At 39.5% G+C, this 15,939-nt stretch overlaps 1 protein-coding gene across 3 annotated transcripts in view; it reads left to right on the plus strand.

The window, feature by feature from the left end:
- The window catches only part of FBXL17 (F-box and leucine rich repeat protein 17), a 300,099-nt gene that overhangs the window by 233,897 nt on the left and 50,263 nt on the right, over window positions 1-15,939 (plus strand). Inside the window, exon 8 of one of the 3 annotated variants that reach the window (XM_052777394.1) lies at window positions 5,966-6,072. The exons of the other annotated variants lie outside the window; for them this stretch is intronic. Coding sequence (XP_052633354.1) covers window positions 5,966-6,057 — 92 coding nt within the window. The 3' untranslated portion in view covers window positions 6,058-6,072. Of the gene's footprint in view, window positions 1-5,965; window positions 6,073-15,939 lie in introns of those variants that run through there. 3 annotated transcript variants of the gene reach the window in all.

Genomic DNA, 15,939 nt, shown 5'->3' on the forward strand with positions numbered 1-15,939 from the left:
GTGCCTCTGGTGAGGGAGAGACCCAAACAAAGAAATCCCTGGGCAATTATACCTTTACAGACTATTCACCCGCCCCTTATGCATTCTTCACACTCTCTTCAAATGCCTTCCACGCGCCCTCTAGTCCAGTAGTGATTCTGGTCTGAGTTCTTCTAACCCATTATTGGATTCCTTCGCTGTCTCCAGACAGGCCATTATCTTGTCAAGTTGCAGCTGCTGTTGATGGCTGTAGCCTTGAAACCTCCTTATTTTCTGATTTACGCTGGCTCTGGAGGCCCCTGTTTTGACTAAGTAGGTACACATTCAGTACAAGTTCAGCAAATCTAGCTACTCATGCTAAGTAAGTGAAGCTAAGCAAACAGCATACTGAATCACACATTATAACTCTAAGTGATTTATTCTATTTTAAAACTTACTTATTTAAACTAAACAACTAATATCTCTTAATATTGAGAGGCATCCCTACTCAAGGGGAGAGTTGCCTGCCCTGCAGCCTAGTTGCCATCCCGGGAAAACTCAGATTGGGCTCATCCAACAATCTGTCGCTGATAAAAGATCTCGTTGCTTCAAGGAGCAACCTTGAGAGGCATTCCAGCTCAAGGGGAGATCACTGCCATGCAGCCACTCTGCCTAGCAGGAAAAGCTCCAAGAACGCTCACTTGGACTGTCAGATTTATGGGATAAGGTGGTTGGCTTATAGTCAAATTGCGTACAACGGGAGAGGTATGCACAAGACTCTTGTACCCACTACTTTCTCTGTTCTCACTGTGTTGCTCTGCTCCTGTGTGGGTTTCCTAGAGGAGTTCTTGGCCTTTTACCTCCTTTGGAGCCTGTACCAAACTGCTGCTGGTTTGGTTAAGGGCAGGGTCGAGTGCATCCATCACATTCTGTGACACTTGGATTAGAGGAAAACATTTGAGTTTGGTGACAAGTGTCCTACTTCCCTCAAAAGTTTGTGCATTGTAAATTAAACATGCGATTTATATTAAACATGCACTGATACAATAAAATATGGATGTAGAGTTTTTCCTTCAAACTATGGGATTTACTGTTGCTTTTGGTTACTTGGTAAACTATGGGGTTTACTATTGCTCTGGTGGTTGCTCAAAATGAAAGTACTCCATCGAGCAAACACCCTTGACATGTCCTCATGCTACACACTTGACATTTTATTGTGATTAAAGGTCTTTCACCCAAGGCTCCCATAATTTAAGAGGCGGCAGGCCTGTCATGCTGATTTCAAGATTGGTTTTTTTCTTTCATAGCATTGCAAGACAATATATTTCTGAGTAGTTATTTGAATATTTGCTTTACTTTAACATATAGTTCCCTTGAAACCATTTTCTTTAAAGTTTTTTAGTTGAGTTTGAATTTGAGATTTTTTTAGGAACTGTTAACTTCACCTTGTAAGACCTAGTTTCATTGCTGCTTGACTGTGAGAAGACACCCAACAGAGAATATCACTGGAATGAATTGTGTAGGAGTTGCATGCAAAATACATACTTACATGTGAAGTGTTCTTGAGTTGTAGTTCATTTTTATTGCTCTCAAACAAAAAGCTACTATGCTAATGAAGTGTGAGAATTTCAGGGCCCAAAGTACATAATTTGCTTACCAGACTAAACCAGTAGGCCAATAAATCCTGCATCCAGGAATAACTAGGATCACATGCTTTACAGGTATATAAAAAGGGAATAACAAGTCTACAGAAGAAGATTAATTCTAACCCCAGCCTATTAGCAAACAAACCATAGCATTTTCTAAGAAGTTGTGACATGAGGAAGTAAATGCTATGCTGAAATGTTAACATAGTCCAATTATTTATTCAAGTATTTTTATCATACTTTTCTGTTAATTACATATTTTATATTTATAATTAAAAGTAAATAATGTCACTGCTTACTCTTTTGAAAGTAGTTAGCAAAGTATTTAGAGTATGCACTGTAGCTGTGTAAGTGGTATTGTTACTAAATTTACCATTTCATGACTTTTTTATTATATTTTATCAGCCTACGGTTGTTACCTTACATTAACAGGAAATTGGTTTAAGATTATTGTCTTAGTTTTAGTACATTGTTCATTTCTACCTATAGCAGTACATTCTGTGCTTTTACCTAATGTCATCTGACATTCTTCTAGCTTTTAGATAAAACATACTCTAAATATATGCATAGATAAATCTGACAGTATGAGCTGTACCCCTACCACATGCTGTATAGCTATACTTTTTAAAAATTAGAACTGTTACTTATCCAAGGATCAAGTATCAGGAAAACAGTAATTCTAATATAAGCTTTCAAGCAAAAGACTTGTCCCATTCTGGTTTTATTTCCTGTTGAATTATTCCTCTTTTTCATAAAAAGTTTTTATATTGGCTCAGCTCTTGGCCTTTCCTCAGGCCAAGAGACTGGCAGCAGTTAAGAATCTGTAATTTAGTGAATTAAGATTATTTTTTAAATAACCTAGAAGCAGAACCGAAAAGCCTCAGCATTAATAAGAGATCATTTCACATACAGCTCAACAGCAGTCATACATTTTATATTCAATGGTTATTCTCCTCTTTCACATGGAAATAGTTAATGCTTTGTTATTACAGAATACGTGTTTTGCACCACAGCTTTTATGTCTACTAATGTGTTGGAGTTTATTCACTGTTAGTGCCTGAGTTCTGTCAGAGACTGTGTCCTTTTATGACCTTGGTCATTGGCATTTTCATACTTCTTTGGTGTTCAAAAACATATTTTTAAAGGAAACTTGAAAAGTACCAGCTTAACTGGAGCTATAGTGTTTGGGAAAAATTCTTTCTAAAGCCTATGAAAAAAAGTTAGCTCAATTTGCATTAAAGACTGATGTGTTCCACTCCTTTATGCCTTTCTCTTTCTTATCTGATCCAGTTTTTCACAGTGTCTTCTTCATTACCATATTGCTCTCAACACATCAGATCCTGCCAGGGTCTAAGCACAGTGAAATACAGTGGAGGATAAGGGTGCTTTGCAACTCGTAGGAACAGCCTTTGTTTGAAAGGCCCTGAGGATGAGCATCCACTTTTATGTTTTAAGTTCCATGAGACCATGGTCCTTTTCAGTTTTCACCTCCCTATCCTATGTGCTGAAGGAATGGAAGTGATTGGAATTCCAGGCCATTCTAAGCATTCCTACAGAGGTTTCTATTCTTATAAAATTAAAGTTAGCTGCTATCTCTTTTCTTTCTTGATTTTTTTTTTTTTAATTTAACTGTTCTTAGTGTATTTTGAATCTCAGTGTGTCATAGAATCATGGAATGGTTTGGGTTGGAAAGGACCTTAAAGATCATCTAGTACCAACCCCCCTGCTATGGGCAGGCACACGCCCCATCCAACCTGGCCTTGAACACTTCCAGGGATGGGGCATCCACAACCTCTCTGGGCAACCTGTTCCAGTGCCTCACCACCCTCACCACTACCCTTGTATTTTCAAGCAGTTCATACAACTCCTGAAGAGCATCTTTGTAAGAGTAGGTATAGAGGGAACTTAAGACTACAGATCTGAACATTATCTTCAGAAAAATAAGCTCACTTTCAATGAAAGGACAGGTTTGAAATAAATAAGACACAGATGATACTCTATCACTATGAGGCAAATTTTTTGTTTAAAATAATAAATTACAGTTTTCTGACAAGTTGGAGCATTTTTCATGGAGAAGGGCTGTTGGTGACACTTTCTAAAGTGCTGCAACATTTTACTAATTTAAAAAAGCCTGCCTCAGATCGATTGTGACCTTATCAATAGGATAGTCTCATTCATCTCCTAAGCAAGCTGCTGTCGCATTGCACACTAATAGCTTTTAGCTGCAGTTACTCCTTTTAGAAGATTCAACACTTAATAATGCTTTCAAATGAGCTTTAGAGAAGGTGAAGCACTGTTGGTGGCTTCCTTCAAGACAATGCTTTTTGCTATTGAATTCCTAAATTGCAAATGTAACTCACAAAACCTTAAATTACATCAAAGTAAAGTGTTTTCTTAGGGATGACTAAGAAATATATGGTAGATTTGTAGTAAAAGAAAAGTCTTCTATGCAATAAGTAATACTATCCATAACATATTTACTTCAAACCGTTTTCCTAGTTGTAGGTGATAAGTATAGTGCAGTCCGTAACTATGGCTGTTTGGCACTCTTCATTAGATAGCTGTTTTCAGTTTCTTTACAATTTGTCCAAAGATTTGGGATTAATTTCTCCATGGGAGATGTATTTTTCACTTTAACCTTCTGAAAGATTTTTGTTCAAGCAGTTCAGCAGTTTTCAAAAATTAAATTATGTTGTTTTGTCCATGTTAACCATTAGTAAAACAATTTCATTGAGTAGCTGTCATGACTTGGAAATGACATGAAGTTTGAAGGCAGGGTCATACTGTTGCTCTCCTTGTACAAATTCATCCACATATGGCTAAATTACAAACTTTAAAAAAAAATCTGCTTGCAAATATTAAGACAAGACTTATTAGAGATTGGTAGTACTTGGTCTGTAGTGGGTATTATGTATCCCTTCACAGCTCTTCATGTAAATTGTCTTGAAAGAGGGAACATTTTGTGGCACAAGTCTTCAGAGACTCTCAGCTGCTAATGGCAACTGGAAAGTAACCAACCATTTGCCCAGTGGGGAAGTCAGAGAGGAAAATCTTTCCTGTGCACCTTGCACTCCTGCATCCAGCATTCTGGATGCTGGCAAGCCAAAAGGAAGGAAATCATTAGGAAGGGGGAGGAGAGAGCAGAGAGGTTCAAATTGGAGGTCAAGGGCGAAGGCATGCAAACATATTCTGGGAGGAGAGTAGAAGGTGGTTGCTGGAAACATGGGAAGAGGGTAGAATCACCATGAAGGGGCGGGATTAGAGCTACAAAGAAGGCGGCAACAGTTTGAAGGCTAAGGAGAAGAGGGCAGAAAATGTCGGGAGATAAAAATCAGGAGCTGGTCAAAGGAACAGGGGACAACGAGGTAGAGACAACAAGAAAAAAGGGGGGATTGAGACAAATGAGTTTATACTCACTAGAGCATATTCATCCAGAATCCAGACATTTTGTGTCAGCTTAGTCTCAAGAAGGAGAAACAGGATGTTGCATGTTTGTACGAGACCCATTGATGGTATTTGAAGATTTTTTAGTTTTGTAGTTTTACAAATCTTAAGAAAACTGTATCTAAAGAAGGATATTTGACATTAAGATTTCAGGTACTTCTTAAGATCAAATGCACCAGTGAGGAAAATTCTGAATTTTTAGTTCCCTGGTTATTTTGTGTACATTGCACAATAGATTTTAAATATCTATTGCATAATGCTTTTTGTCCTCTCCCTTGAACAGGATGAATTGTGTACTGAGGACACATTGGGGTTGCAATGAGACTGTTGTCTGTAGTACATCTGCTGCTTCTATTGCGGAAGTTGGAAAATATGTAGTGGATGAATTGGAGACTGTAGAAGAAAGTATAGTGTCATGCTAAGGCAGCTGAATGCTCTGCCAGAGAACTGAATTGCTGCATGCCTCTGCCAAAGGGTTCTTGTGTGATGCGGGGCAAGGGATGTATCCAGACTTTTTACAGGCCCCTCTGTGTGCCAGTGTATTGCCCTGCTGTATTTAGGATGCGTAGGTGAAGTCAGGATGCTCACATGAGGTTTGCTGAAAACTTCCATCGTCAGGCATTTCAACATTATTTGATGGTTTCAACCCTCTGGCCATTTCTGGCTTTAATTTGCATCTCAGTTCCCCATGTTTAAAATTGTGATGACAATACAATTCTATTTAGTTCAAAATGGACATACCACCAGATCTTAATTTTTGTAAAGAACAAAGATACAGTAGCAGTATCACCATATCCCTAGGTTGTAAGCATAAAAGCATACTGTATGCAAAAAAAATGCTTGGTACATTTTGAGGTTAGTAAGAAATATTAAATAAATTCTCATTCAGTGCCAAGCAATCTATTCCGTACATTCAGTGTGGCGGTGGTTTGCTGGGACCTCATGCTTGATTACCATTCTGTCATCATCACATGGAGGCATGAAGGATGAAATTAAGGTAAGCAGCTAACCTCCGTACTAGTTTTGCCTAACTTTTGTGTGTTTGGATTTACAGTGTTCCTTATCACTCTGTGTTTACTTGCATATTTGCATCTGTTTTCCCCCTCCTAGAAATATACATATTTTACAGTTTTTTGGCTAATTTCAGCTAAATCTCAGATGTATTAAGTTCCAACAAATTTCATGAAAACAGTCTTTTGGGTAAAAGAGAGAAACACCAGTAGTTGCCCCACTTAGCAAAATGTCCAAAATGCCGTATGTCAATTTCTATTAGATGTCCAAAGATCCAGGTAAAAAAGAGCTGCTATGAATGGTCTAATTGTTAGAGTGAATGCTGTATTAGATGTCAGAGTACCTCACCCTCAGTCAGGATTTCTTTTCCAGTTGAGTTCTTTAGTCCTCGATGGCTTTTCCTTCATGTGTTGGTTCTCTTGATACAAAAAAAATTAGAGGTTTTCTTCTACAGTCTTAGTGTAAAGCAATTAAAAACTCAATCAGCAACAACACAAATCCTTTGGAAACTAGGCTTTATTAATTCACAAGATGCTGTAGCTACTTGTTTCATTTATTATTTTAATTATTTTTTTTTATTAATGTGATTTTAAAATGCTTTGGGAGAAATGCTGAAAACCCTTTTGTAGTAACAGGTTGTGCCACTACAAGAACTCGTGGTTCTGTTGTGCACGCTGTGACCTAGGGCCAGTAGATCCCATCATCATGCACATGCCATCTGCAGTGTAGGACTCCTAAAGGCTGGGTCTGAGCCCCCGTCAAACTGTCCAGTCTCTCACCATGTGTAACAGTACATTTTGTGCCTTGTTGCTTCTAAAACCAGTACCAATGACAAAGTTTCTGTTCCCCATACAGTGTCCTCAGTAGATGGCCAGACTCTGGGGCTACATACTTGTGTATTTGGCACAATATAATACCAAAATAAAGAAATTTGCCATGTTTGAAAGCATTTAGCTTTGTTTATTGAAACAGTTTATTGAATTTTTTACCGTGTGTATAAGGCATGCCTTCACTACTTGGGGGTAATTCCTGCTGTCATGATACTGTTACTCCCATTCACACTGAGATGGACAAGAGCAGTCATTAATCTGAAGTGTTACTGCACTATTTATCATAGCACCATGAGTGACTGTAAAATCTCTAGCAGCAAACTGGGGAATCCACTTACACAAGACATTGTTTAAAAGCAGAACAAAGAGGTCCCTGAGATCCTTGCCTTTCAGAGCTCGTACTCAATGTATAAAACTGGAGACTAGAGTAAGTAAAGAGTAAGTAAAATGAAACTGGAAAATAGAAAGAATCAATGAGGTAATCCTGGTCAACATGAAAGACAGCAGTTTCAGCATGCCAGTGGTATGACACGATTCTGTTTTTTGAAAATCTCTGATATGTAGCATGCTTAAACTAGCAAAAGTTACTAGAGGCTGGAGGGTAAGAGATTGTAACAGAAGTCTGACATTTTTATTACTTAGGTCACATGCAGTTTCTGTAGGCTGGTGTATATTTAAAGTTATTTGAGAATGTTTTTTCCCAAGTAATTGTTCCTGAGCGATTGTGTGTATGATACAGAGTATGCTGTACTAGATCTTTTATAAATGATGAGGCCTTTCCACCAGAATTCTGAAAGTTTCCTGTGTATCCTTTAAACTATCTCCCCTGTTTCAGATTTCTGCCACTCATGTTCTTGGTCAGGATTTTTCAGCATGTTCAGTTTAGACAGCATTATTTTTTTTAACAGTGGAAGAAGTTGTATTGGCTTTGTGTGGCAAGGTTTTGGGGGGGGGGGTGGGTTTACAGGGGTGGCTTCTGTAAGAAGCTGCTGGAAGCTTCCCCTGTGTCCAACAGAGCCAATACCAGCCGGCTCTAAGATGGACCCGCTGCCAGCCAAGGCCAAGCCAATCAGCAATAGTGGTAACGCTTCTGTGATAACATTTTTAAAAAGGAAAAAAGTTGCTGGGACAAAAAACGGCAGCCGGAGAGAGGAGTGAGAACATGTAAGAGAAACAACCTTGCAGACACCAAGGTCAGTGAAGAAGGAGGGGGAGGAGATGCGCCAGGAGCCGGAGCAGAGATTCCCATGCAGCCCATGGTGAAGACCATGGTGAGGCAGGTTGTCCCCCTGCAGACCATGGAGGTCCACAGTGGAGCAGATATCCACCTGCAGCCTGGGGAGGACCCCACGCTGGAGCAGGTGGGTTCCCGAAGGAGGCTGTGACCCCGTGGGAAGCCTGCGCTGGAGCAGGCTCCTGGCAGGACCTGCGGATCTGTGGAGAGGAGCCCACGGAGCAGGTTTTCTGGCCGGACTTGTGACCCTGTGGGGGACCCACGCTGGAGCAGTCTGCTCCTAAAGGACTGCACACCGTGGAAAGGACCCATGCTGGAGCAGTTCGTGAAGAACTGCAGCCCGTGGGAAGGACCCATGTTGGAGAAGTTTGTGGAGGACTGTCTCCCGTGGGAGGGACCCCATGCTGGAGCAGGGGAAGAGTGTGATGAGTCCTGCCCCTGAGGAGTATGAAGCGGCAGAAAATAACGTGTGATGAACTGACTGTAAACCCCATTCCCCATCCCCTTGTGCCGCTGGGGGGACTTGGTAGAGAATCCAGGAGTGAAGTTGTGCCCCGGTAGAAGGGAAGGGTGGAGGGAAGGTGTTCTGAGATTTGGTTTTATTTCTCATTACCCAACTCTGGTTGATTTGTAATAAATTGAGTTAATTTTCCCCCAGCTGAGTCTGTTTTGCCCGTGACGGTAATTGGTGAGTGATCTCTCCTGTCCTTATCTTGACCCACAAGCTCTTTGTTATATTTTCTCTCCCCTGTCCAGCTGAGGAGGGGGAGTGATAGAACGGCTTTGGTGGGCACCTGGCGTCCAGCCAGGGTCAACCCACCACAGAAGTACATGCTAATCCTTATGCTTTAAAATATTTAAGTCATCCAGTTCCAATCTGTCTTAAAATTTCATCTTTTTCTGGTAAAAAATCTGTTTGGTTTCACTAGACAACAGAAATACTGAAGAGATACAAAGAACTTCAGAACTCTTCCCTGTAATGAAACCTTAATTATTGATGTTTCAAATACTCTTTCAAGTATAACTGTGCCTGAATGTATGGAAATGTATACTGGATATAGGAAATCCTTCTTACATTAAATCTTTCTTACATGATTGTTTAAAAAAATTTCATTAAAAAGAAGATAATGGCTTTTTTGTTCTCAAAAAACATGAAGGAAATATAATGCCTGGGAAGGTGGAAAGATAACAAAGATGATAACCTCAGTCTCATTGCTAGAGAAGATGGTGTGTGAGATTGAAAGCAAAATGAGATAAAATTGGTCAGTGAATCTTGAAACCAAACAAACATGAATTGACATGCATTATTTTTAGGACAGAAAAAGAAATTGAGGAAAGTATGTGACAGAGTCTGGATAATTTTCTGGAATATCCTGTCAGTACACATAGCAATTGTTGTGGTTTAACCCCAGCCAGCAACTAAGCACCACGCAGCCACTCTATCCCTCCCCTCCTCAACTGGACAGGGGAGAGGAAAAATATAACGAAAGGCTCATGGCTCGAGATAAGGACAGGGAGAGATCACTCAACCAGTTACCGTCACGGGCAAAACAGACTCGACTTGGGGAAAATTAGTTTAATTTATTACCAATCAAACCAGGGTAGGGTAATGAGAAATAAAACCAAATCTTAAAACACCTTCCCCCTGTTCCTCCCTTCTTCCCAGGCACAGCTTCACTCCTGAATTCTCTACCTCCTCCCCCTCAGCAGCGCAGGGGGACAGGGAATGGGGGTTGGGGTCAGTTCATGACATGTTTGTCTCTGCTGCTCCTTCCTCCTCAGGGGGAGGACTCCTTGCTCTTCCCCTGCTCCAGCCTGGGGTCCCTCCCACAGGAGACAGTCCTCCACAAACTTCTCCAACATGGGTCCTTCCATGGGCTGCAGACCTTTAGGAACAGACTGCTCCAGCATGGGTCCCCCACAGGGTCACAAGTCCTGCCAGAAAATCCACTCCAGCATGGGCTCCCTCTCTCCATGGGTCCGCAGGTCCTGCCAGGAGCCTGCTCCAGCGTGGGCTTCCCACGGGGTCACAGCCTCCTTCGGGAACCCACCTGATCCAGCGTGGGGTCCTTCCTGGGCTGCAGGTGGGCATCTGCTCCCCTGCTCCCCTCCATGGGCTGGGGGGGGACAGCCTGTCATCTCACCATGGGCTGCAGAGGCATCATCTCCTCCAGTGCGCCTTCTCCCCCTCCTTCTTCACTGACTTTGCTGTCTGCAAGGTCGTGTCTCTTACATGTTCTCACTCCTCTCTCTGGCTGCAGTTTCTGTGCCCCAGAAACATTTTTTCCCTTCTTAAATATGTTCTCCCAGAGGCGCTACCACCGTTGCTGATGGGCTCGGACTTGGCCAGCGGCAGATCCAACTTGGAGCCAGCTGTCATTGGCTCTGTCGAACGTAGGGGAAGCTTCTAGCAGCTTCTCACAGAAGCCACCCCTGTTGCCCCCCTGCTACCAAAACCTTGCCATGCTGACCCAATACAGTAATAAAAATGAACACCTGTGTAATTCAGCCAATTCCAATCATGTTTTTCTTATTAATTTTTTATTTTAGAATGATTTAAACCATTATAAATAGTGGAGGTGCCTTGCAAAACCAATCCTTACTTATTTACTTTCTTGTGTAAAAACAATGTCTACATTGTGAGTGGTCATAATTGTTGAAAATATAGATGAAAGCCCTAGCAAAAATGAAAAATTAAGGTGAGGGGCATATGTATATAAATGTGCATGTGTATGTGTGTGTCTATGGATGTATATACATATACACATAAAAGTTCTCAAATGAATAGTTTTGTATTTGGCAAAGTTTGATGGTGATAATTTCTCTAGAAAAATATTTTACTATATCTCAAAATTAGGGAAAAGGGCAACTTTTATGGCAATTATCTTTAAACTGGCTTAGAGCCTTGTGCTGGTTTTATACTAATTGACAGCTTCAGCCGTATCACCTCAGAATATCTAATTAACTTAGGACATTTATGTGTCTTTGTTTGTACAAATATGCTATATTCTGGAAGATAATTAAGATTTATGTTCACACCGAACTCCCCAAATGATGCTTTCTAAGTTTTTACCAAACTTGATCAATTACTTCATGCCAGTGAGTGTTACCTACCACCCTACGCAACAAGGTGCAAAATAGGTCTTGTGATATGGTGTAGGTGCAGTCCTGTTGTGAGTGGTAGGAAGTTGTGTCACAGTTGATGGGCTCATACAGCAGCATTAGTTACACTGATGTTATCATTTGAGTTTCCTTATGTATACCTGCTTTTTTCTGTTTTGTTTTTTTTTTCTGGCTCAGGAAGCCATTTAGGAGGAAAGAAAAGGAGGAATGAACCCATTGTTCTGGATTTTGGTCCTGTGTGAACATCAGAGGAGTAAAAATCATGGGCTAATATTGGTAACAGTAACTTGAATATTGAAATTATTTTAGCATAGGGAGGATCTATTCCTATGCACTTTACCACAGAGCTATTGTTTACTCTGGGCTAAAATGGCCAGGTTATTTAAAATTGGGTATACATCCTCTGCAAGCTGAGATTTTGTGAGACCTCAGTAGAGTACCACTCTTTTGAGCATCACTTCAAAGATATTGAGAAGAAATCTCAAACTTTAAGTTTAGTTGTTATGGTTTTCTGTTCCATTTAATATTTGTATGTTACAGTATAGAATCATAGAATATCTCGAGTTGGAAGGGACCCATAAGGATCATTCAGTCCGACTGGGACTCAGCTGGGAAGTTCTTCTTGGCCCCTGGGAAGACTTAGAATCTTAAAGTTTGGAAAAGACCTCTAAGATCATCAAGTCCAATTGACTTTAGAAAACAATTCATTTTCTGAGTGGCACAACCAATGAAGCATGGTTTCCTATGAATTTGCACTTGTGGGCTGAGCTCATGTTGAACTCCTGATGTCTAAAAGCAAGGATGAGCTGACACTGCAACTGCTTGCTCCATGTGAGCGTTGGTGGGTCCTCAGAAAACAGTTCTGAAAAAACTCATAAGAAGTTAGCAACTTTGAGACACCTCCTCTGTCAGACTTGGTTGGAATTGAGCAATGAGTCATGTTCAGATAGAGCATTGGGGCTTTGCAGGTTTTGTTGGTTTGTGGAGGTCAGGAAACAGCAAACTTGGGCACACAGACACACACAGGCACTGAGTGTGCTTAGTTTACCCTCCATTTCCTTAGGGCTCTAGGCTATAGACCCAGTGCCAGTTGTTGGCAGGTCTGATCTTAGTCCTTCTGCCCCAAGTGACCATGCTGACAGTGTACATAGGTGTAGAGAATAGGTGTACACTGTAGAGAATTATGAAGCCTCGAATTTACCATGGTAAATTTCCTGCAGTGATGTGACTAAATATTGAAAGTAGTATGTCATAGCAGTCTTCATATGCTGTAATCTGTTCTTTTGTCCTAGTAAATGAATTTTGTAGTCAGCTCCGCAAATCAATTTACTTCTAGTTTTCAAAGATTCAGGTTTGGAACTGAGTGGAATTTAGCGGCATTTACATTGTGATACACAACTATTAAGAAGAAAGAGCAGTAATCAGTGTTAAAAGAGCTGAAATTAAAAATGCTTTAAAAAAATTTCAGGATTGAAACATTAAGGAAAAATGCAGGTTAATGTATTTGATTTGTTGTATGTTTTGGACTGTAAGAATATAAAACAGATGGCAGAAAAGGCTGTTATTGACTGTGATACTCCTTAAATTTTCTTCTAGTAAATTACAAGTTTGTTGGTTTTTCTGCACTAATTATTTTATTTCTGAGATAAGTATTTCAAGGACATATCATGAGATGTGTGGTGCAAATTGATCACAGATTATAAGTAAATTCAAAATCAGAGGCTAATACACTATTGTACATAATTTTCTTTGTGGCTTTATTTTATAGATAGAAATATTTTTTTAATTTTATTTTTAGTAAAATACTGAGTTATTGTAGATGAGACTGGTAGTAATATTTTATCATTTATCTTTCCTGGTTCTCAAAACAAATAAAGCAGATGTCTGAAATCATAACATTGTGCTAATACACTTTAGGGCTTTTCGATGTAGTGATGAATTAGTGTATATAAACACACATGAATGTGGGAGGTATTACTCAAATTAAATTCATCTTCTGCTGCTGGCATAAACCAAGGACAGAAGAAGAGAAATAAAACCATGTTTGATATAGTGTTGGGTTATATATATTTCATTTCTATATTTGGAGTTTAATTTTGCAGATCTCTTGCTATAATTAGTCCCACTGAAGTATATAATGTTTAGTGTGCAGAGAGATGCATTTATATGCATTGAGATAAAGTAACTGCAGGTTTGTGTAGTTACTTAGATGTAGAACCTCTGCATGTATTAGTTGTGTTTGCTATCACAACCTTAACTGGAAATTTGTATTTCTTTTTGAAGATAGTGGATAAAAGTATAGAGACATCAGTTACCAAGCAAAGTTGCCTTGTCCCTTAATGTCCTGCACTTTTATTATCATTTTCACCTTGTGTGAACACTAGAAGGCAAGAACATACACTACCTGATTGCTAGATAGCTCTCTGTGTAGGAGGATTGGTATTTTATCTTGGTGTGCTTTAGTTGGATAAACAACAGCATAAATGAACTAGCTAATATTTTTTTAATCCACATTTTGATAGAGAATTTTTTTAAATAATGCATAATATTTAACTTGTAAGAACAGTTGTGTGTTTCTAAATAAGGACTGCAACTGCAAAATCTTACCAAGATTAAACATCCTATTAAGTGCATACTAAATAAACTTCAGATAAACAGATTTTCTATGATCTCTGTGGGAACAAATCAAGCAATAAAACAAGAAATAGTGACATAATACTGAAACAGCATGAAAAATAGAATTGTTGATCAATAAAAGAACATCATGCTGTGAAAATGTTATTACAAATGGCAGCAGAGAAAAGAGCTTCTGACTAGACTCTTTCACTGGACAATTTTAATTTTTTTTTTTTTTTTTAATTCAAACCCAATGAATAGAAGTGTTTAGAAAGATCTTCCAAAGTCATTACTAGTCTCATCAGTTGTCTTTCCCTTATGAGCATTAACACTTGTTTTTAGTTACACTTCATAATTTGAGACATGGCAAGAAAAACATGACATGAAAAAGACCATAAGCTTAATTTACTTTTCCACAAGAGCATTCTTTTTCCTCAGTAACGTGGAGGTTCCTCTGCAATTGGATTTCAAGATGAGGGGTTGAGTCTTAGGGGTTCAGAAGTAGCTCATCTCCATGACATCTGTTCCCTCAGACCTGCAGGAACCTTTTAAGTTAATGCTCTGCTCTCTGTCATTAGTAGCCTACCCACTGTATTTTTCTGTGCCTGTGGTGTGTCTGAGTCTCTAGGAAGAGCCAGAGCTATACAGAGAGAGGACAGAGTTAAGATGGCACATGAATTGTATTAATTCCAGCTGTCTCTTTGCCAGTCTGTGTGCGAGGCTTGCATAGATTCCCTAAATAAAATGTCGGTCTCCTGAGTGGTGTAAATGGAGAGATGTAAAGGGGAGGGAGAACAGATGGAGAGGACAATCCTCTTCCAGCCCAGTCCTGGAGAGTAGTTTTTCAGTCTCAGGCCGTGTTCTGTACTGGGCATAGACTTTAACATCATCAGACTGGAATATTACTACTTTTTATTAGCCTCACCTGCAAAAATACCTTCAAGCACAACTTCAAGAAAATCCTATGAAAGTTTCTTCCCAAGATGGCTTTACTTTAAAGTAATTTTCATTACTGAAAACCTTAACAAGGCTACCAAAAATCTGATAGAGATCTTTGATGAAAGTGCTACAAAGTTCTTCCACCAATTTTAATTTTGCCACCATCACAAACGTCCCTGGTTGCTGAAAATAAAAGTAGGCAGAAATGTGAATAATCTCTGAATCAGCCCAGCTGCAAACACACAGCCAAGTGTTTGTGTTGGAGAATATCCATCCCAGGCATAAGTAGGAATGTGTTGTACCTGACTACCATGTCCTTCTGAAGCACCTACTGTCTGTGATGGATCAAATATATAACAATACAAATTTTAGCCTTCAAAATTGTTAACTCAAATGCTGGACCAGGCACTGGGAAGTGCTCACCTTCTTGATGCAGCGCAATGTCAGGTCAATCTGGATATTTTCTCCTAATTGCTCAAGTTCATATAAAGGAAAATCCTCCTGCTCCAGATGTTACCAGTGAAAAATAGCAAGAAAGATGAGTATAGTGTGAGTAAGGAAGGAAATAAATAAGGTAGAGAAAAACATTACAGGAGATGATTACCAGGTATGAAAATGGGGGGAGCACACAAATGCCCCATTGAATCCCCCCCCAGTGAAAGGACAGAATAAATGACAGAACTTCATGAGTGGCTTAAGAACCATAACTGTGAATATAACTGAATCACTATAGCATGAATCACTTTGTTTTAATGAATATAAACAGATTTTTTTTTTTTTATGCACGGTACAGTAAGTACACTGTTGCAGAAATGTAGAAAGTTGAATTAGATTAAGCTTACGAATCTACCCCAATACCCTACAGCTATATTTTACAATTTTATAATCTATGCTTTTACAAATAATCGCTCTATCTACCGTGCAGCTTTAAAATAACAAACAAACCAAAAACTTCCATTACCAACACTGATAATCAGCAAGTGACTAAGACACATTTTTGTATCTCCTTAGTAGTGATATATTAGTTTAATCTCTACAGCACTGGCAGTGCAGTCCTTTCCATATGGACACCCATATGCTGTATTACTAGTAACATATCTTCTAGGAAATAGCCATATGTTTCACTTTTAAACCTGTA

Source organism: Harpia harpyja, chromosome Z, assembly GCF_026419915.1.
Source record: "Harpia harpyja isolate bHarHar1 chromosome Z, bHarHar1 primary haplotype, whole genome shotgun sequence".
NCBI classification, from domain to species: domain Eukaryota; kingdom Metazoa; phylum Chordata; class Aves; order Accipitriformes; family Accipitridae; genus Harpia; species Harpia harpyja.